Source organism: Salvelinus alpinus, chromosome 5 (assembly GCF_045679555.1).
Source record: "Salvelinus alpinus chromosome 5, SLU_Salpinus.1, whole genome shotgun sequence".
In the NCBI taxonomy this organism is placed as follows: Eukaryota; Metazoa; Chordata; class Actinopteri; order Salmoniformes; family Salmonidae; genus Salvelinus; species Salvelinus alpinus.
Window position 1 is genome coordinate 61,796,565 of NC_092090.1, and position 23,268 is coordinate 61,819,832.

General features: G+C 44.8%; 1 protein-coding gene across 2 annotated transcripts; it reads left to right on the forward strand.

The window, feature by feature from the left end:
* Positions 1-207: 207 nt before the first annotated feature.
* On the forward strand, positions 208-22,244 carry nim1ka (NIM1 serine/threonine protein kinase a). 2 transcript variants are annotated; one of them, XM_071402551.1, is made up of 8 exons: positions 208-387; positions 8,270-8,361; positions 11,459-11,521; positions 11,693-11,972; positions 12,101-12,213; positions 20,015-20,136; positions 20,435-20,581; positions 20,771-22,244. In XM_071402551.1, the coding sequence occupies exons 4-8, from the start codon at positions 11,758-11,760 to the stop codon at positions 21,524-21,526; spliced, it is 1,353 nt and encodes a 450-aa protein (XP_071258652.1). In that variant the 5' UTR covers positions 208-387; positions 8,270-8,361; positions 11,459-11,521; positions 11,693-11,757; the 3' UTR covers positions 21,527-22,244. The 2 variants fall into 2 exon arrangements, with proteins under 2 accessions (XP_071258652.1, XP_071258651.1); XM_071402550.1 differs by lacking the exon at positions 208-387 and having other exon boundaries at positions 7,960-8,361.
* Positions 22,245-23,268: the final 1,024 nt, after the last annotated feature.

Below are 23,268 nucleotides of genomic sequence, written 5' to 3' on the forward strand. Positions count from 1 at the left end.
AAATTGCTTAAGAAAGTGGCACAAGACAGGGATTTCCCCGCTCCCCCTCCTGTTTGAACTGACAATTGAACCGCAAGCAGAAAGAATTACACAGGACTAGCTCAGTGGTGCTGAACGAATCCTCTGTCTATGCCCGTGGACTCCAGCCAAGTCCATCAAACGCGTTTATGCATTGGCTAAAGAGAGGCAGGTAACACACCATGCCGTACCTAATTTGTCAAAGAAACTGTCACTCAAAGGGATTCCCTCTGTCGCAAACTGGCTGGTTGCGAAGCAAAGTGGCAATAGCCATCAGTGACAACACTACAGGGTAAAATAGTTGTCCTCCGAATAAATTCTGTCGGCAATTTTGCCTTTTGAATCGGCGTCTGCATGTAATACAGAAAGGTAAGGCGACATGGGTGTTTCACGTGTTGTGCATAGCTGACAGGTTGGCCACGCAAAATGAATAGCAATATTCTGCTGAATGGCTGCATTCTCATGATGTTTATGTGTAGGTGACGCCGCTTCTGACGTCCTGAATGTTCTTGCAGCCTACCCTGTGTCAATATGTTCTGTTCTTGCTGACACTTCCTCGATGTCGTTTTATTGTCACGTTCAGGCTACCTTGTGGCTGTGGTTGAAACAGACCAGGTACATGACATGTTGTGAACATCACTGAAACTTATAAGAACACTGTTGGCCTATTATTAATTGAAGAGATCGATCATATGAGCAGCGTCTAGGGGTAGCATAGTGGGCAGTACTCTCTCGTGGACAGATTCAATGGGCAGAGGTTGGTTATAGGCTACTATAGTCGGAAGTCATGTAATAGCATTGCCTTGAGATACACTGCTATAGATAAAGGGGATTAACTGCGCATTAAAGTTTAGATGTTTAGAGACTGAAGCACCAATGTGGAGGGAGAGCACACACAGGTGTGTGAGTGTGTCTCTCTCTGTGTGTGTGTCTCTCTCTATCTCTATCTCTCTCTCTCTCTCTGTGTGTGTGATGTGTCAAGAATGATGCATGGAATACCTGAGTCAAAGCTGCCTAGTTTCGCAGGATGGATAGGGTAAATTAGTTGTGAGGTCTTTATACCATTTTCCCTGTAATGTGAACCAGAATTCGCAACTAACCTGCTATCAAACCTGGGTTGTCTGAGAAATCCAAGAATCCCTTATCCCATTGAGCTAATGCTTAGTGGTTTGGTCTGAGGGCTAAAAATATAATTCTGACCACTTTCATTAAAATTCTATAAACACTCAAATGTGGGGAGCCTATAGGCTACTGTTGTGTGGCTGTTAGACAGAATGTCTGTTTCCTTTGCCTTTGATGCTCCATCACACGGAGCACATTACACAATAATCGGATTTTATAAGCTAAAATCTGCTTTTAAGTGTTCAGATTAGAGAATAGAAGAAAGTTCATAGATTATTGAGATACAATGCAGCGGAAATGGCTCTTGTCACTGGTCAAGGCACCTCATAACTTCTTAACACTTTGTCTCTTTTCTATTTTGTAGATCATTGCCTATTGCTCACAAAGAAAAATATGTCCCAAAGAGATTCATTAGGATGTAGAGACCATAGAGTTGAAGAGAACAGGTGTAGGCTAAATGTAATGTAGAATATCATATAATTCACTCTGTTCTCACTGACCTGGGACTGTTCTCTACCTAACACCTTATGTGTTTCATTTGATGTGGCATGGATAGGATAGCACTTGCCCAGTGAGTTGGTACAATCAATGAGTCACTGGTGATACCTCGTCCAAGCAATCATTTCAGCTGGTGTGCATGTGTTCCCCGGAGGGCTTACAGCAGTGCGAAAACACCTCTCTCCCTCTGTACAGTGTCATGGTAACTTCATCAGACCACCGGGGATGTCTGTGTGTGTGACCTGGAAGTCACTCCTCATACAGCTTCCTTTATCTCCCATCACAAACAGGGCACAAAACACATACCTTGTACTATATAAGGTAGATCTATTTAGAACTAGTCTCAAAAGGAAGATTCTCTTTGATCTGTTTCCAGCTCTACTTGATCTTGGTGAGCAGTGGTCACTCAATGGGTTCACTGATTGAAGTCGAGTTATTATTCTGATCAGCTTAACCTCTCTCTCTCTCTCTTTCTCTCTCGTTCGCCTGATTGTTGTTCTGCCTAGACCGACAAATTGCTGATGCTATCTACGTTATCAAACTCCTCTCCCTTCTGAAGGTGTTTTATATGATTGGTCGAATCAAGTCTGCTGGGTTTGTTTGAATCGTCTGTTCTTTACCTTGTGTTCACAGAATGTCATTCTTAGGGTGGGGAGGCCCATGAGTGATTACTAGGCCAAGGCTATACAGTGCATTCGGAAAGTATTCAGACTCCTTTACTATTTCCACTTTTGTTACGTTACAGCCTTATTCTAAAATATCTATTTTTTTTTATCACATCAATCTACACACAATACCCCTAAATGACAAAGCAGAAACAGGTTTTTAAACATGTTTGATAATTTATAAAAACTAAAAAACAGATACCTTATTTACATTCGTTATTCAGGCCCTTTGCTATGAGACCCTTTGCTAAAGTTGATTGGAGTCCACCTGTGGTAAATTCAGTTGATTGGACATGAGTTGTAAAGGCACACACCTGTCTATATAAGGTCCCACAGTTGACAGTGCATATCAGAGCAAAAACCAGGTCATGAGGTCGAAGAAATTGTCTGTAGAGCTTCGAGACAGGATTGTGTCGAGGGACAGATCTGGGGAAGGGTACCAAAAACTGTCTGCAGCATTGAAGGTCTCCAAGAACACAGTGGCCTCCATCATTCTTAAATGGAAGACGTTTGGAACCACCAAGACACTTCCTATTGCTGGCCGCCCAGCCAAACTGAGCAATAGGGGGAGAAGGGCCTTGGTCAAGGAGCTAACCAAGAACCCGATGGTCACTCTGACAGCGCTCCAGAGTTCCACTGTGGAGATGGGAGAACCTTCCAGAAGGACAACCAATCAAGCCTTTATGGTAGAGTCGCCAGACGGAAGCCACTCCTCAGTAGCAGCCACATGACAGCTTGCTTGGAGTTCGCTAAACGGCACATAAAGGACTCTCAGACCATGAGGAGCAAGATTCTCAGGTCTGATGAAACCAAGATTGAACTCTTTGGCCTGAATGCCAAGTGTCATTTCTGGAGGAAACCTGGCACCATTCCTATGGTGAAGTAAAGGCACTTGTCATCTCCCGTCTGGATTACTGCAACTCGCTGTTGGCTGGGCTCCCTGCCTGTGCCATTAAACCCCTACAACTCATCCAGAACGCCGCAGCCCGTCTGGTGTTCAACTTTCCCAAGTTCTCTCACGTCACCCCGCTCCTCCGCTCTCTCCACTGGCTTCCAGTTGAAGCTCGCATCCGCTACAAGACCATGGTGCTTGCCTACGGAGCTGTGAGGGGAACGGCACCTCCGTACCTTCAGGCTCTGATCAGGCCCTACACCCAAACAAGGGCACTGCGTTCATCCACCTCTGGCCTGCTCGCCTCCCTACCTCTGAGGAAGTACAGTTCCCGCTCAGCCCACTCAAAACTGTTCGCTGCTCTGGCACCCCAATGGTGGAACAAACTCCCTCACGACGCCAGGTCAGCGGAGTCAATCACCACCTTCCGGAAACACCTGAAACCCCACCTCTTTAAGGAATACCTAGGATAGGATAAAGTAATCCTTCTAACCCCCCCCCCCCCCTTAAAAGAGTTAGATGCACTATTGTAAAGTGGTTGTTCCACTGGATATCATAAGGTGAATGCACCAATTTGTAAGTCGCTCTGGATAAGAGCGTCTGCTAAATGACTTAAATGTAAATGTAAATGTAAGTATGGTGGTGGCAGCATCATGCTGTGGAGATGTTTTTCAGCGGCAGGGACTGGGAGACTACTCAGGATCGAGGGAAAGATGAACAGAGCAACGTACAGAGAGATCCATGATGAAAACTTGCTCCAGAATGCTCAGGACCTCAGACTGGGGTGAAGGTCCCCCTCCAACAGGACGACAACCCTTTGCACGCAACCAATACAACGCAAGAGTGGCTTCGGGACAAGTCTCTGAATGTCCTTGAGTGGCCCAGCCAGAGCCCGGACTTGAACCCAATCGAACATCTCTGGAGAGACCTGAAAATAGCTGTGCAGCAACGCTCTCCATCCAACCTGACAGGGCTTGAGAGGATCTGTATAGAAGAATGGGAGAAACTCCCCAAATGCAGGTGTGCCAAGATTGTAGCGTCATACCCAAGAAGACTCAAGGCTGTAATCGCTACCAAAGGTGCTTCAACAATATACTGAGTAAAGGTTATGAATACTTATGTAAATGTGAAAATTCAGTTTTTTATTTAATAAATTAGCAAAACTTTCTAAAAACCAGTTTTTGCTTTGTCATTATGGGGTATTGTGTGTAGATTGATGAGGGGAAAAAACAATTTAATCAATTTTAGAATAAGGCTGTAATGTAACAAAATTTGGAAAAAGTCAAGGGGTCCTAATACTTTTCGAATGCATTATATCTCCATGTTCATATGTCAGTAATGCTTACTTTTACAGTCTGGCATTTACCTTATTGTGTGATGGACACTTTCTGAGACTAACTTTCATCCTTGTAGTACCAGTATTGTCACACCCTGATCTGGTTCACATGTCTTTGTGCTTGTCTCCACCCCCCTCCAGGTGTCGCCCATCTTCCTCATTATCCCCAGTGTATTTATACCTGTGTTCTCTGTTTGTCTGTTGCCAGTTCGTTTTGTTTCATCAAGCCTACCAGCGTTTTTTCCCGTGCTCCTTTCTGTCTCTAGTTCCAGTTTTCTAGCTTTCCCGCTTTTTGACCCTTCTGCCTGCCCTGAGCCTGCCTGTCGGTCTGTACCTTGTCACACCACCCTGGATTACTGACCTCTGCCTGCCCTGAGCCTGCCTGCCGTTCTGTACCTTTTGGACTCTGCTCTGAACTACTGACCTGTCGTTTGCCTGCCCCCCTGTTTTTGTAATAAACTTTTGTTACTTCGAAACTGTCTGCATCTGGGTCTTCTCCTGAGCCTTGACAAGTATAACAAAAGTAATAAGGAGGTTATTGTTATTAGAGGTCGACCGATTATGATTTTTCAACGCCGATACCAATACCGATTATTGGAGGACCAAAAAAAGCCGATACCGATTAATCGGACGATTTAATATTTTTTTTATTTTTTATTAATAAATAAAATAAAAATTGGGTAATAATGACAATTACAACAATACTGAATGAACACTTATTTTAACTTAATATAATACATCAATAAAATCAATTTAGCCTCAAATAAATAATGAAACATGTTCAATTTGGTTTAAATAATGCAAAAACAAAGTGTTGGAGAAGAAAGTAAAAGTGCAATATGTGCCATGTAAAAAAGCTAACGTTTAAGTTCCTTGCTCAGAACATGAGAACATATGAAAGCTGATGGTTCCTTTTAACGAGTCTTCAATATTCCCAGGTAAGAAGTTTTAGGTTGTAGTTATTATAGGAATTATAGGACTATTTCTCTCTATACCATTTGTATTTCATATACCTTTGACTATTCTTATAGGCACTTTAGTATTGCCAGTGTAACAGTATAGCTTCCGTCCCTCTCCTCGCCCCTACCTGGGCTCGAACCAGGAACACATCGACAACAGCCACCCTCGAAGCATCGTTACCCATCGCTCCACAAAAGCCGCGGCCCATGCAGAGCAAGGGGAACAACTACTCCAAGTCTCAGAGCGAGTGACGTCACCGATCGAAACACTATTAGTGCGCACCCCGCTAACTAGCTAGCCATTTCACATCGGTTACACCAGCCTAATCTCGGGAGTTGATAGGCTTGAAGTCATAAACAGCTCAATGCTTGAAGCACTGCAAAGAGCTGCTGGCAAACGCACGAAAATGCTGTTTGAATGAATGCGTACGAGACTGCTGCTGCCTACCATCGCTCAGTCAGACTGCTATCAAATATCAAATCATAGACTTAATTATAACATAATAACACACAGAAATATGAGCCTTTGGTCATTAACAGTTTCCGGATTCGACCATATCATTTATAAAACAAAATGTTTATTCTTTCAGTGAAATACGGAACCGTTTCGTATTTTATCTAACGGGTGTCATCCCTAAGTCTAAATATTGCTGTTACATTGTACAACCTTCAATGTTATGTCATAATTATGTACAATTCTGGCCAATTAATTACGGTCTTTGTTAGGAATAAATGGACTTCACACAGTTTGCAACGAGCCAGGCGTCCCAAACTGCTGCATATACCCTGACTGCTTGCACAGAACGCAAGAGAAGTGACACAATTACCCTAATTATAAGAAATTCATGGTAGCAGGCAATATGAACTAAATATGCAGGTTTAAAAATATATACTTGTGTATTGATTTTAAAGAAAGGCATTGATATTTATGGTTAGGTTTGGTACAACGACAGTGCTAAATCATCACCCGTTTGGCGAAGTAGGCTGTGATTCGATGAGAAATTACAGGCACCGCATCGATTATATGCAATGCAGGACACGCTAGATAAACTAGTAATATCATCAATCATGTGTAGTTAACTAGTGATTATGTGAAGATTAATTGTTTTTTATAAATTGAATGCTAGCTAGCAACTTACCTTGGCTTCTTGCTGCCCTCGCGTAACAGGTAGTCAGCCTGCCACGCAGGCTCCTCGTGGAGTGCAATGTAAGGCAGGTGGTTAGAGCGTTGGACTAGTAACCGGAAGGTTGCAAAAACGAATCCACGAGCTGACAAGGGAAAAATCTGTCCTTCTGCCCCTGAACAAGGCAGTTAACCCACCGTTCCTAGGCCGTCATTGATAATAAGAATGTGTTCTTAACTGACTTGCCTAGTTAAATAAACGTGTAAAAAAATAAAACATTGGCCAAATCGGTGTCCGAAAATACCGATTTCCGATTGTTATGAAAACTTGAAATCGGCCCTAATTAATCGGCCATTCCGACTAATCGGTCGATCTCTAATTGTTATGTAAACACATTATTACCATTTACTGTAGTTTCTGACTATGTATAACAGGTATAGGCTATTTGTCTTTACTTGGCCACTTTTACAAGACCTATTATTAACAAAGGGTATGTGATGGTTTGTTGCCAAGCTGTAAAAACAGCACTGATCACATCCCATGTGTGCTTTTAAAGCAGCCCATGCCTCATACCTAACCAGGCCTGTAGAAATGCCCAGATTATGTTTCTTTGGGTGGGGCTCCATGACTCAGAGCAAGGGGGTGGGCATTAGAACATTGTGTGTGTGTGTGGTGTGTGTGCAGGGGCGGTCTGGCGTTTCGGGCAAGTGCCAGATGGGCTGGTCCATTGTTAGCCCAGTGTGCCTGTCTCACTTGTTTTTTTTTGTCTCGCAAAATTATTATTATCTCAAAGAATAAAATAGGCCAGTGTGTGGGAAATGCCAGAGCCCATTTCTGGTCCCAGTCTGCCCCTGTGTGTGTGTGTGTGTGTGTGTGTGTGTGTGTGTGTGTGTGTGTGTGTGTGTGTGTGTGTGTGTGTGTGTGTGTGTGTGTGTGTGTGTGTGTGTGTGTGTGTGTGTGTGTGTGTGTGTGTGTGTGTGTGTGTGTGTGTGTGTGTGTGTGTGTGTGTGTGTGTGTGTGTGTGTGTACATGCACAAGAGGGGTTATAGCAGTGGGGAGATTTGGGTCAGTCCTTTTTGGAAATGTGAAATGTTTGTCCCACAGATTCTAGAGAGGCCTGTCTCTCTGTTACTAAGGCCCACAGCCGCTATTGTCCCCGTCCTTTCACCGCTCAGCTCTTTATTCTCCACAACCCGCACATCTCAATTATCACACAGGGGAGCTTTGTGTGGCCAGAGCGCTCTCTCGCTCCCTCCCTCCCTCTGTGTGTGTGTGTGTGTGTGTGTGTGTGTGTGTGTGTGTGTGTGTGTGCAAAAGAGAGAGAAAATTACACACACACACACAAGCAGACCAAGATTAAGAGAGAGAATTCAGAGAGAGAGTGAGAGAGAGACAGTGAGAGTGAGAGAGAGACAGTGAGAGCGAGACAGTGAGAGAGAGTTTTAGTGAAAGGAAGAGGAGGATCCCTTTCGTAGAAAGCATTTCCCCATAGCTACCTGGTGTTGTGAGCTGCAGTACCAGTGCCTCTCTCAAGGGAAATACATCCTCTCATACAACTGGTAGCCTACATGTAGGGAGAGTGGAGTGCACTGCAGATCTACGTTACGTGTTGTGGATGGATTCTTCGATTATAGTTTTCGCCATTGTTATTGCAGAGTAAACGAAGAGGATCACCAGAGCTTGGACCAGCCCTCCACCACCAACCATCCTAATGGATCCTTAGCCACTGTCTGCTGCTATTTGACTGGTGAGTTGAATCTCTTTTACAGGCTCGTGAATAAGTATTTTTACCATGTAGATCTAATTTATAATTTGATGTTACACCTTACAGAAAGGTAGCGTCATTTAGCTAGTGTGTATGTATGTATGTGTCAATGTAGGCTGCTGAGGGGAGGACGGCTCATAATAATGGCTGGAACGGAGCAAATGGAATGGCATCTAACCATGTGTTTGATGTATTTGATACCATTCCACCTGTTCCGCTCCAGCCATTACCACAAGCCCATCCTCCCCAATTAAGGTGCCACCAACCTCCTGTGGTGTGTGTGATTTAAACTCAATGAAGCAATGTGTAATTGTGAACACAGTGCCCTGCTCTCTCTTCACATTCACCAGTTAATACCTAATCCAGAATAGAGATGCACACAAATATGCTCACTGTCCATTGCCAAGCAACCAAGTGGAGTTGTCAACCTGACACTAAACACAAACATTTCCCATTTTATTTAACCTTTTATTTAACTAGGCAAGTCAGTTAAGAACAAATTATTCTTATTTACAATGACGGCTTACCCCGGCCAAACCTGGACGACACTGGGCCAATTGTGCGCCGCCCTATGGGACACCCAATCACGGCCGGATGTGATACAGCCTGAATTCGAACCAGGGACTGTAGTGACGCCTCTTGCACTGAGTTGCAGTGCCTTAGACCACTGCGCCACTCGGGAGCCCATCGATTTACTGAGGTCACCTTTTAGGTACTCTGTACACTCAGGTGTATCAGCTGCCAATTACAATTCATAAACAACACCTTTCCTGTGTGTGTGTGTGTGTGTGTGTGTGTGTGTGTGTGTGTGTGTGTGTGTGTGTGTGTGTGTGTGTGTGTGTGTGTGTGTGTGTGCACGCTCACATAAATGGCTAATATCAAATCAAAGTTTATTGGTCGCGTGCTCAGTTTAGCAGATGTTATAGCAGGTGCAGTGAAATGCTTGTTTTAGCATAATTATACTTTGCCGAGCAGTGTTCGCTTTGTGCCGTAAAAGCGGAGCCCTCTTCTCTCTTGGCGAGTCCTTTTAGTCGGCCTCAGATCAATCGTTAGATATTCATGCTCGAGAGACACAGGAAGGCAGAAAGGTGTTTGAAGGCTGGACAGATGGGAGAGGTCACAAAGGGGAATCTCTTTGATTTGCTATGCTCCACCTCCACTGCTTCCCGTTAATAGACATTGAATAGGGGAGCTCCTGGCAAGACAAGTGATATTCTGTTTTGAGATATCATGTGTCTTAATGAGGTGTTGATATAAGATCATAATTATGTACATTTAGATTGGTAATTGCTGCGGAATCGATCAATTGGTATTTGTAGAAATGTACTATAGTTGTATATTCTGGAAAAGCAAATGTAGATAGCAAATGCCTAGAATTGGACTGAAAACCTGCGTACACAGGCGTCCCTCCTCTGTTGACGTTTGTCTGTCGGTGATGGTGTATGGCTATTGGCCGGTCATGTCTGAGATACATCGGTGTAGTATTAGAGAGCAGTGTGGTTGTGTGAGAACAGTAGTATGTCTGGTGTTTGGGCTGAGGATAAAGGACCTAACCCTTTTCTATGATGGAGAGGATCATGCTGCATTACAGGTTATTATAGTGTGGGAGGGTTCTCAGACAGATGAACTCAAGTGTGCTCACCTTCAAAGATTCAAACCCTCTTTACTCCTCTCTCTCTCTCTCTCTCTCACTCTCTCTCTCTCTCTGTCTGTTAGTGTCATAGCATGCATCCCTCTGATATGTCAGCAGAAGAGTGCGTTGTGATTCATTCTTAATAATCACAAAGTAGGCCCTATAATCTGTTTGGCATTTCCCAGACACAGATTAGGCCTAGTCTTGGACTAAAAAAGCATTATCAATGGAGAATCTCAATTAAAAGTTCTCAATTGTGAAGGCTAATCTGTGTCCGGGAAACTGGCCCTATGAGCATAGGTTAGACCCTTGGCCATGACACATGACAGTGGTGCTAAGTGAGTTAGTGCAAGGTTAGAAAAGCTTGTTTCCCTTACCATCCATAATAAACACATTAATGAGTGTAAAGCCACCTCCGCCTCTACTCCAGGGACATTGTTAGAGCTTTCAGAACAAGTAGTTATCACCTAATCACACACACGTACAGATACACACGTGTGAATGAACTAGCACAGACACACGTTCACAAATGTGCCTGCACATACACACACACTTGTCACCTAATCATCTCCTGAAAACAAAATATGTTCTAATCAGTTTGTGAGTGTGTTTGAGTGTTCACACAGGTAAGCAGACATACATTAACACTTGTCCACAAGTATGTACACGTATTCTGTATACTACCCTCACACACACACATGCTCACACGCACAATGAATAAAGCCGGGATTAAAAGATGTAGCGACTGTCTTCATTAATCCCTGCACCAGCGTTTTAGAGAGAAGAGACGAGAGAGTGGGAAAAGAGTTCATGTTTCAACTGAGTTCATTGTTCCAATTAAAAAAATATATCTTTATTTAACTTGGCAAGTCAGTTAATTAACAACAAAATCTTATTTACAATGACAGCCTACCAGGGAACAGTGGGTTAACTGCCTTGTTCAGGGGCAGAACAACCGATTTTTACCTTGTCAGCTGAGGGATTCAATCCAACAACCTTTCGGTTATTGGCCAAACGCTCTGACCACTAGGCTACCTGCCGCCCCAAGAGATGGACAACTTTGTGGGGCGTTTAAGGAAGTAACTCATGGCAGCACCTTAACGTTCAGCCATATTCCTTTCCTCCCTCCCCCCCTCCTCCACCACCCGTGGGCTATTTATATCTCAGGGAATCAAAGAGCCAATTAAAACGCAGCTGCACTAATGAGCGAGCCAGCGGACTGAGGTGAAATGTTGTTCACTCTAATCCATCCTCTGTTTCAAAGAATGATCTAGAGCAACAAGTTGGGCTTACAAACGGTCTGGGGTTAACTTCCTTGAGCTATGGGTCAGAAACTGTCATCAACCGCCTTGGTTAAGGGAGTGTTCAAACGGCAGTCCATCGAAGGTCTGGAGAGACGCACTTGAGGAATAGAATAGTAGCCTCTGTTTTGTCTCTCTGGCTTAGATCTGCGGTCGTCTGGACATTCGGTGAACAGAAAAGTTCTCTACATGGACCCTATGTATAAAGGTGAGATTCACACTTTGCTCTTCGCTTTTAGTATGGTTTTGGTGAGATCATGAATAAAATAAAGGAAGTGTGTGTTTTTGCAGCCCAGAAAATGGGTTTTATAGGCTGGATTGAACAGGGCTCTGGGTATTTCCCTCATGATAACGTTCTGTTCGGTGTGTTCACCCACAGGTGGTGCCTTGCATCAGAACCCCCTCCAGCCATGAGCTACCCTCATCCTAGGCATCCTGGGTAGGATGACGGCCGTGTACCCCTCTGGGGTAGGCTCTGCTGGGGCTACGGTGGGGAGTTCCAGGGGCTCTGGGGCTGGGAGAACAGGCGGTCAGGACAGGAGATATGCCCGCTGGAGCCGTCAGGACAGCTCGGACATCACTACAGATGATGAGGGTGTCCCTGCCCGCCAACTCACCCCCCTGGAGAGGCTGAACCTCGACATGTGCCAGGACGACAGGTAGAACCAGGACGCCCAACGCTCTCTTAGAACACAACGAGAAAGAAAATTCATTATCATGTATTGTTTTTCTGGATCATTTGTTAATGATGATTATTTGGCAACCCCTCTGGTAACCCTACTGACAGGGTGGTCCGTGAGCTCACAGTGGGCCGACGTATCGGCTTCTACAAGGTCCGCGGGGAGATCGGCTGTGGAAACTTCTCCCATGTCAAGCTGGGGATCCACGCCCTCACCAACGGTAAGGAAGACCCCTGCCAAGCAGCAAACACATTAACTGATGTTTAACATAACAGACACAGCCCTGCTGTACTGTAGATGCTCACCAAACCTTTGAATCTTTTAAATTATTCAATTCATTGACCAGTAAAAGTGAGAAGATATTTAGGCCTGGCCAATCTTCACTAAATATGCTGGCTTGAGTCGAATAGTTCTCGGAAAATCCCAGCTTCTCTGCTCCAGCAAAGTCGCAAACCACCGTGATGACCGACTAGCTGTTTTCATCAATGAGCTAATAATACGTATCCTTAGATAGCGGTTTGCTAATGAGCCAGTGGTTTGGGCCTGTGGTCTGAATCAGCCACAGAGGGACAGCTTGTCTGCTGCCCTTGAAAAGATGGATTGATTAGAGATCTCGTGTTTCCCTAGCGACGGCTGGAATTGCCGCATGCTTCATCAAAGACTGTATGTAGTGTGAGTGAGTGTGCGTGCGTGGTATCGCTTGCTTAGTCCGACAAAAAGCAAAATGAGCTCCGGGGCATTTTTAAAGGCTGTCACTGAAAGCTGTGGCAGAGCAGAAAGAGAGACTAATACCAGTCTTAATTAATTATGCATGTCAAAGCACAATTAGATATCTCAGCACCATCACACCGCTTAGGGACTTTTCCATACCCTATTAGCCAAGATCTTTGTTTTATTCCTTTATATTATTAATTAATTTATGCTATTGATATCAAGTATGGGTGCTACAGGTGAGGTCAGGGTGATCAGAGCTGTTTACGATGAGCATGGCCTTATTTATATTACAGCATATTGGATGACTGTCATTCATAATCCATTCACCCAGCTCAATGTAACATTGATAGGTTTAGGCTACCACATGATATTCAAATTTTCCTTGAACCCATCATGAGGTTGCTACATCCTAGCCTATGAATGAAAGTTTACAACGTAGGTGCACAGGTCAAGAGACAAATTAGTGTAATCAAGTAATCAAAGATGGACAGGGACACATTCAATACCGCCTTGGACACTCTTGCGTGTATCTAGCTGACCTAGGGTGTAATCATTAGTCCAACAGTTGCAAACAAGAGTTTCTATTGTACAAATGCAGGTATGCAAACACAGTTCACTTTCATAGAAGCCACATACAAATAGTATGTTTGCTCGTTGTGTAATTTCTTCTTGCATTTACTCGCTCTCCTCCTCTCAACTTTTCCCTTCGCTTGTGGACTTCAGTACCTGTGACCAGGCGACAATACCTTTCCAAGCCAAACCTTCATACCATAATCGCATAACCACTACACACACAGCCTACATCGTTGTCACCATATTAGCTAATGTCATAGTCAACATAGCTAGCTACTAGAACTAACATGTTAATAAACCTGCTACAATCATGCAGTACAGTGCCGGCAGATAAAGCAAAAGCTTACCTTGACTTGGAAGAGTTTCAGTGTTGGAAAGCCATAGCCAGCTAGCTAACATAGCATCCCTTTCTGTTTGAGCCAGGTGTTTGAGTCGGCTAAACTAGCTAGCTGCATTCGCTAGCCAGGTAAGTGAAAGTGAGAAATTAGAAATGCCTAATTCTCCTCTTCTGAGAGAGAGAGAGAGAGAGAGAGAGAGAGAGAGAGAGAGAGAGAGAGAGAGAGAGAGAGAGAGAGAGAGAGAGAGAGAGAGAGAGAGAGAGAGAGAGAGAGAGAGAGAGAGAGAGAGAGAGAGAGAGAGAGAGAGAGAGAGAGAGAGAGAGAGAGAGAGAGAGAGAGAGAGAGAGAGAGAGAGAGAGAGAGAGAGAGAGAGAGAGAGAGAGAGAGAGAGAGAGAGAGAGAGAGAGAGAGAGAGAGAACACGGCAGGTCTGCGACAAGGTAGCACATCCAGGGAACAGGTCAGGGTTCCATAACCACAGGCAAAACAGCTTGTCCTTCATTTTTAAGGAATTAATTTGTTCAGAACTGTTCAACTATTGTCTTTCTCTCTCTTATAGTCAACTTCACACCACCTTTTATACACTGCAGTGCTAGCTAGCTGTAGCTTATACTTTCAGTACTAGATTAATTCTCTGATCCTTTGATTGGGTCAACAACATGTCAGTTCATTATGCAAGAGCTCTGATAGGTTGATGGACGTCCTTCGGAAGTTGTCATGAGGTCAATGTACCCAAAAGAGGATGGAAACTAGCTGTCCTTCGGCTATACCATGGTGCTACCCCAGAGTGCTGTTGAGGCTACTGTAGAACTTCCTTGCAAAACAGTGTGTTTTAATCAATTATTTGGTGACGTGAATATACACTACATGACCAAAAGTATGTGGAGACCTGTTTGTCGAACATCTCATTCCAAAATCATGGGCATTAATATGGAGTTGGTCCCCCCCTTTGCTGTTATAACAGCCTCTACTCTTCTGGGAAGGCTTTCCACTAGATGTTGGAACATTGCTGTGGGGCCTTGCTTCCATTCAGCCACAAGCACATTAGTAAGGTTGGGCGATTAGGCCTGGCTCACAGATGGCGTTCCAATTCATCCCAAAGGTATTCAGTGGAGTTGAGGTCAGGGCTCTGTGCAGGCCAGTCAAGTTCTTCCACACCAATCTCGACAAACCATTTCTGTATTTACCTCGCTTTGTACATGGGGGCATTGTCATGCCTTCCTCAAACTGCCACAAATTTGTAAGCACAGAATCGTCTTGAATATTATTTTATGCTGTTTGCGTTAAGATTTCCCTTCACTGGAAATAAGGGGCCTAGCCCGAACCATGAACAAATCCCCAGACCATTATTCCTCCTCCACCAAACTTTACAGTTGGCACTATGCATTGAGGTAGGTAGAGTTCTCCTGGCATCCGCCAAACCCAGATTCGTCCGTCAGACTGCCAGATGGTGAAGCGTGATTCATCACTCCAGAGAACGCATTTCCACTGCTCCAGAGTCCAATGGTGGCGAGCTTTACGCCACTCCAGCCGAAACTTGGCATTGCGCATGGTGATCTTAGGCTTGTGTGCGGCTGTTTGGCCATGGAAACCCATTTCATGAAGCTCCCGACAAACAGCTCTTGTGCTGAAGTTAGTGTTGCTACCGAGGACAGACGATTTGTACACGCTACGCGCTTCAGCACTCGGCAGTCCCGTTCTATGAGCGTGTGTGGCCTACAACTTCGCGGCTGAGCCGTAGTTGCTCCTTGACGTCTGTGCCCAAACAATTTGAGCTTCTATTTTTTCAAATCCACCTTTCCAGAAACAAGTCTCTCACCGTTGCCGCTTGCTATAGACCACCTTCTGCTCCCAGCTTTGCCCTGGACACCATATGTGAATTGATTGCCCCCCATCTATCTTCAGAGCTCGTGCTGTTAGGTGACCTAAACTGGGACATGCTTAACACCCCGGCCATCCTACAATCTAAGCTTGCTGCCCTCAATCTCACACAAATTATCAATGAACCTACCATGTACAACCCCGAATCCGTAAACACGGGCACCCTCCTAGATATCATCCTAACCAACCTGCCCTCCAAATACACATCTGCTGTCTTCAACCAGGATCTCAGCGATCACTGCCTCATTGCCTGCGTCCATAATGGGTCTGAGGTCAAACGACCACCCCTCATCACTGTCAAACGCTCCCTAAAACACTTCAGCGAGCAGGCCTTTCTAATCGACCTGGCCCGGGTATCATGGAAGGATATTGACCTCATTCCTTCAGTAGAGGATACCTGGTTATTCTTTAAAAGTGCTTTCCTCACCATCTTAAATAAGCATGCCCCATTCAAAAAATGTAGAACCAGGAACAGATATAGCCCTTGGTTCACCCCAGACCTGACTGCCCTTGACCAACACAAAAACATCCTGTGGCGTACTGCATTAGCATCGAATAGCCCCCGCGATATTCAACTTTTCACGGAAGTTAGGAACCAATATACACAGGGAGTTAGGAAAGCATAGGGTAGCATTTTCAAACAGACATTTGCATCCTGTAGCACAAACTCCAAAAAGTTCTGGGACACTGTAAAGTTCATGGAGAATAAGAGCACCACCTCCCAGCTGCCCACTGCACTGAGGCTAGGAAACACTGTCACCACCAATAAATCCACGATAATTGAGAATTTCAATAAGCATTTCTCTATGGCTGGCCATGCTTTCCACCTGGCTATCCCTACCCCGGTCAACAGCCATGCACTCCCTACAGCAACTTGCCCAAGCCGCCCCCATTTCTCCTTCACCCAAATCCAGATAGCTGATGTTCTGAAAGAGCTTCAAAATCTGGACCCCTACAAATCAGCTGGGCTAGACAATCTGGACCCTCTCTTTCTAAAATTATCTGCCGCAATTGTTGCAACACCTATTACCAGCCTGTTCAACCTCTCTTTCATATCGTCTGAGATCCCAAAAGATTGGAAAGCTGCCACGGTCATCCCCCTCTTCAAAGGGGGAGACACTCTAGACCCAAACTGTTACAGACCTATATCTATCCAACCCTGCCTTTCTAACAAAAGCCAAGTTAACAAACAGATCACCGACCATTTCGAATCCCACCGTACCTTCTCCGCTATGCAATCTGGTTTCCGAGCTGGTCATGGGTGCACCTCAGCCACGCTCAAGGTCCTAAACGATATCATAACTGCCATCGATAAGAGACAATACTGTGCAGCTGTATTCATCGACCTGGCCAAGGCTTTTGACTCTGTCAATCACCACATTCTTATCGGCAGTCTCAACAGCCTTGGTTTCTCAAATGACTGCCTCGCCTGTTTCACCAACTACTTCTCAGACAGAGTTCAGTGTGTCAAATCGGAGGGCCTGTTGTCCGGACCTCTGGCAGTCTCTATGGTGGTGCCACAGGGTTCAATCTTCAGGCCGACTCTTTTCTCTGTATACATCAATGATGTCGCTCTTGCTGCTGGTGATTCTCTGATCCACCTCTACGCAGATGACACAATTCTGTATACTTCTGGCCCCTCTTTGGACACTGTGTTAACTAACCTCCAGACGAGCTTCAATGCCATACAACTCTCCTTCCGTGGCCTCCAACTGCTCTTAAATGCAAGTAAAACTAAATGCATGCTCTTCAACCGATCGCTGCCCACGCCTGCCCGCCAGTCCAGCGTCACTACTCTGGACGGTTCTGACTTATGTGGACAACTACAAATACCTAGGTGTCTGGCTAGACTGTAAACTCTCCTTCCAGACTCACATTAAGCATCTCCAATCCAAAATTAAATCTAGAATCGGCTTCCTATTTCGCAACAAAGCATCCTTCACTCATGCTGCCAAACATACCCTCGTAAAACTGACTATCCTACTGATCCTTGACTTCGGCGATGTAATTTACAAAATAGCCTCCAACACTACTCAGCAAATTGGATGCAGTCTATCACAGTGCCATCCGTTTTGAAGCCCTCGCTTCATATTCGTCGCCAAACCCACTGGCTCCAGGTCACCTATAAGTCTTTGCTAGGTAAAGCCCCGCCTTATCTCAGCTCACTGGTCACCATAGCAGCACCCACCCGTAGCACGCGCTCCAGCAGGTATATTTCACTGGTCACCCCCAAAGCCAATTACTCATTTGGCCGCCTTTCCTTCCAGTTCTCTGCTGCCAATGACTGGAACGAACTGTAAAAATCACTGAAGCTGGACACTCCTATCTCCCTCACTAACTTTAAGCACAAGCTGTCAGAGCAGCTCACAGATCACTGCACCTGTACATAGCCCATCTGTAAATAGCCCATCCTACTACCTCATCCCCATATTGTTATTTATTTTGCTCCTTTGCACCCCAGTATCTCTACTTGCACACTCATCTTCTACACATCTATCACTCCAGTGTTTAATTGCTATATTGTAATTATTTTGCCACTATGGACTATTTATTGCCTTACCTTCCTTATTCTACCTCATTTGCACACACTGTATATAGACTTTTTCTATTGTATTTTTGACTGTATGTTTGTTTATTCCTTGTGTAACTCTGTGTTGTTGTTTGTGTCGCACTGCTTTGCTTTATCTTGGTCAGGTCGCAGTTGTAATTGAGAACTTGTTCTCAACTAGTCTACCTGGTTAAATAAAGGTGAAATAAAAATAAAAATATAAAAAACTTTCCACTTCACAATAGCAGCACTTAAAGTTGACCGAGGCAGCTCTAGTAGGGCAGACATTTGACGAACTGACTTGTTGGAAAGGTGGCATCCTATGACGGTGCCACGTTGAAAGTCACTGAGCACTTCAGTAAGGCCATTCTACTGCCAATGTTTGTCTATGGAGATTGCATGGCTGTGTGCTCAATTTTATACACCAGGCAGCAACGGGTGTGGCTGAAATAGCCGAATCCACTAATTTGAAGGGGTGTCCACATACTTTTGTATATATAGTATATTTAGTATAGTCTTTTTCTAAAAAGGATAACTTTTTTATTGTTTCACTTTTTAATTTTATTAAATTCACTGAGGAGGATGGTCCTCCCTTTCCTCCTCTGAGGAGCTTCTACTCCCCAAAGCCAAATCTGAACCAGCTTCACCCCTCTCCTAAATGGGTTCAATTGGATGTATTCATGTTCTTTTTGTTCTCTACAACCTACGCAGTATGTGTGATCATAATTTCCGTTTGGTTATTTCTGCTCTGTCCTGTCGTCTCATCAATAGTCGAATACGACTTTTCAAGAAAGTAATGTTCTTGTTGAAATGATAATACTTATAATTGATTGTTTTAGAATAGGCTATAATCAAGAAAATGGGTTTCCATGAAAATCAAGCTCTCTAACAAATTAGTTAGTTGCCTCAGAGAAAATTGACAATATACAATAGCATACAAGAAAGCAATAACATAAGCCTGTATCTAACTGTTTGCAGATTTGTCTAGGCTTCTACAGCTCTTTTTAAAGCTACGTTATGGGATTTGGTCCCAGAGACAGTCATAGGCTTTAGCTGCTTGCTCTGGTGCACCCCCAGATAATGGGTGGAGATGCCCAGCAGTGTTACATTTAGTTAGGAAGTTTGCGATTTGTTTTCTGTGTTGCCAGGCACCATGCGGAGTGTTGTATGTAATCCTGCTCATTCAATTATAGCCATGGAGGTAAAGGAGAAGGCTGGGGGACAACGGAATGAGCTGAACCCCAGACATCAGATAGCTGTCCTTGAGGTTTTCAATGGTCAGTTGTTCCACAAAGTTAAAGTCAACATTATCCAGCTCCTCCCGTGCCTCATCTCAGGACTTACATCCACAACATTGACTGGCTCATATTCAGTCAAATCCTCCTCCTCTAGCTCCTCCTGCTGGTTCTCCTGATTCCTGCAGTAAAGGAAGCTAGCACCAAGAACACACTGATGGCCGATGCTGCAGAACAAGCAAGCTACTTTGAGAAAAATATGCAGATACTCGCCTTTGAATAGGCTAGCTAGCTATGCGTTTTGAATCACGTTGGTTAGATCGCTGTAAAGCACATCCTCTTGCCACAAGTGTAAATCAGGATCTGGGCATTTCCCGGAATATTGAACCACATTCCACAACTGATATTGAATATAAATATCCCATTATCATAGTGACAGAACGAAACCGAAAAGTATGAAAAATGTCAGTCCTTATTATGACATCATACTTGAGAAAGCCACCTAGCTTGGAATAGAATGTAGAATACACTCGTTTCATCGGCCACATAACTTGCTTATGCATACAGATATGCTAATGAAGTGTGTGTTGACATCGACAAAGTATTGCGCAGTCTTTTCAATAGAGAATAAAACACCAAAAGCTAATATAGCCTTACTCCTTCTCTCAACCTCTTCTTTTTGGTACTAACTTCTATGTTTAATGAACATGTCCCTCTGTCTGTTCTCCTTCAGACAAGGTGGCCATTAAGATCCTGGATAAGACCAAGCTGGACCAGAAGACCCAGAGGCTACTGTCCAGAGAGATCTCCAGCATGGAGAGACTACACCACCCCAACATCATACGTCTCTACGAGGTCGGACACACACACACACACACACACACACACACACACACACACACACACACACACACACACACACACACACACACACACACACACACACACACACACACACACACACACACACACACACACACACACACACACACACACACACACACACACACACACACACACACACACACTGTTGATAAGGAATGAGTTACACAAAGCCTGGTCAGAAGCTAAGATCATCAGTGCAGTGCACTGAAACAGAGTTTATCAGAAGACAACTTGACCATACTCTCTCTGCCTTCCTGCCGGGTGACAGGTGGTGGAGACGTTGTCACGGTTACACCTGGTGATGGAGTATGCTGGTGGAGGAGAGCTCTACACCAAGATTAGCATGGAGGGGAAACTGTCGGACATCGACAGCAAGATTGTCTTCTCTCAGATCCTCTCGGCTGTCAAACACATGGTATGGTCCAGGGCTGAAGTCCTGCATACATACACTTTTCAGTGTAATCATCAGAGCTCACCCAAATAAATATTATGCAGTCTCTTTTCTTTTTCGTTGTGCAACGTTGAATGTAATTTAAAGAGTATGAGATGTATTTAAGGTACATATCGGTATGTTAACCAGATAAATCTTTGACCCACCCCACAGCATGACAACAGCATCATTCACCGTGACCTGAAGGCAGAGAACGTGTTCTACACGTGCAGCACCTGCGTCAAGGTGGGAGACTTCGGCTTCAGCACGCTGAGCCGCCGCGACGAGACCCTCAACACGTTCTGCGGCTCCCCGCCCTACGCCGCGCCTGAACTCTTCAGGGACGAACACTACCTGGGCGTCTTCGTAGACATCTGGGCCCTGGGCATCATGCTGTTCTTCATGGTGACAGGAACCATGCCCTTCAGGGCGGACACGGTGGCCAAACTGAAGCGCTGCATTCTAGAGGGGGCCTATGTGCTGCCCTCCTGGGTACAGGAGCCCTGCCAGAGGCTGATCAGAGGCATCCTCCAGCCCCAGCCCTCAGACCGCTGCAGTGTGGAGCAGATGATGGGCTGTGAGTGGCTGCTGCCTATAGACTTCCCCCGGGCCATGGAGCCTTTTAAACTGGACCCGTCCTATCTGGCCGAGAGCACGCCTTCAGAGTTGGAGGAGGATGAGGCGGAGGTGAGGGAGGCGCTGGAGATACTAGGGATCACCCCGGAGCATATCTTAAATAATCAGGGGAAGGACTGTAGGAGTTCTGTTACGGGCATTTATAGGATTCTGTTGCACCGTGCGCACAAGAGGCGGGCGGTGGAGAGCATGCCTGTGGTTACACATGTGGTCGGGTCCAGCGTGAGTAAAAAGGACCGGCTAAAGGCGTACCACAGCTTACGGCACACCTCCAAGCTCTGTGTGATTCTGTGACGAAAAGCCTTTGCTCCTATAGTTGAACTTTTGTTGTAGTTTTTTTGTCAATAAAGTAAACATTTATGTGACTGTGAATGAGGTGGTGAATTTTAAATCAGTGCAACTTCTGTCTAGAATGTTTATCGACAAAATGTTCACCGCAGATAAGAAAAACGGGGGGGAAATCCTTAAGTTGGGATTGACGTTAGGATTTTTCTTATTTTTAAATCAGTCTCTGTGAGAATATACTTTAGCCTGGGTGCCTGTCTTTTTCGACTTTATCTTACCAGACAAGGCAAAAATTGTACATACTGTCATCCAGCAGACGCTTTTCTCCAAAGTGACATACTGTTAACGCGTACGTATATTCATATGACCTCATGCAGCAATAAGTCCTACAACTCTGGTGTTACAATCACAACCTGAAGCGACCGAGGCTTGGTAAAACCAGATGTAGCATTGTGGAATGCAGAACGAGTCAAGCATCCAGGCTAATGAGAATGAAGAATGTGATGATTTGAATTAGAAATCAGGAGGTGATTATGTCTCGAATGTTTTATTGCACTGTTTTTGACAGACATTTGTTTTTTCTTTCCAGTTACATGACATCATGATTCTAGACATTTTCATCTCCTATTTCATAAATGCATGTTATTTTCATTCATTTTGCATATGATATCCTATCACAGTGCTTCCCAAACTTCTCCTTGAGTACCCCCAGCCAGTCCACTTCTTTGATGTACAGTGAGGGAAAAAAGTATTTGATCCCCTGCTGATTTTGTACGTTTGCCCACTGACAAAGAAATGATCAGTCTATAATTTTAATGGTAGGTTTATTTGAACAGTGAGAGACAGAATATCAACAAAAAAATCCAGAAAAACGCATGTCAAAAATGTTATGAATTGATTTGCATTTTAATGAGGGAAATAAGTATTTGACCCCTCTGCAAAACATGACTTAGTACTTGGTGGCAAAACCCTTGTTGGCAATCACAGAGGTCAGATGTTTCTTGTAGTTGGCCACCAGGTTTGCACACATCTCAGGAGGGATTTTGTCCCACTCCTCTTTGCAGATCTTCTTCAAGTCATTAAGGTTTCGAGGCTGACGTTTGGCAACTCGAACCTTCAGCTCCCTCCACAGATTTTCTATGGGATTAAGGTCTGGAGACTGGCTAGGCCACTCCAGGACCTTAATGTGCTTCTTCTTGAGCCACTCCTTTGTTGCCTTGGCCGTGTGTTTTGGGTCATTGTCATGCTGGAATACCCATCCACGACCCATTTTCAATACCCTGGCTGAGGGAAGGAGGTTTTCACCCAAGATTTGACGGTACATTTTGCCTTCCACACAATACAATGGATCTGATCCCAGCCGGCGACCCTGTGCGACGCCGAAAAAGGGGAAAACGTGGCGGTCTCGTGGTCAGGCTTCGGAGACGGGCACATCGCGCTCCACTCCCTAGCATACTACTCGCCAATGTCCAGTCTCTTGACAATAAGGTTGATGAAATCCGAGCACGGGTAGCATTCCAGAGAGACATCAGGGATTGCAACGTGCTCTGCTTCACGGAAACATGGCTAACTCAAGGGACGCTAACGGAGTCGGTGCAGCCAGCTGGTTTCTTCATGCATCGCGCCGACAGAAACAAACATCTTTCCGGTAAGAAGAGGGGCGGGGGGGTATGCCTTATGATTAACGAGAAGTGGTGTGATCATCATAACAACACACAAGAACTCAAGTCGTTCTGTTCACCTGATCTAGA

Excerpts from the sequence above, each read along its gene's own strand:
- nim1ka (XM_071402551.1), top strand. The coding sequence starts at position 11,758 with ATGACGGCCGTGTACCCCTCTGGGGTAGGCTCTGCTGGGGCTACGGTG. Across the intron at positions 11,973-12,100 it reads GACATGTGCCAGGACGACAG|GGTGGTCCGTGAGCTCACAG; the intron begins GTAGAACCAGGA and ends CCCTACTGACAG. Across the intron at positions 12,214-20,014 it reads GATCCACGCCCTCACCAACG|ACAAGGTGGCCATTAAGATC; the intron begins GTAAGGAAGACC and ends GTTCTCCTTCAG.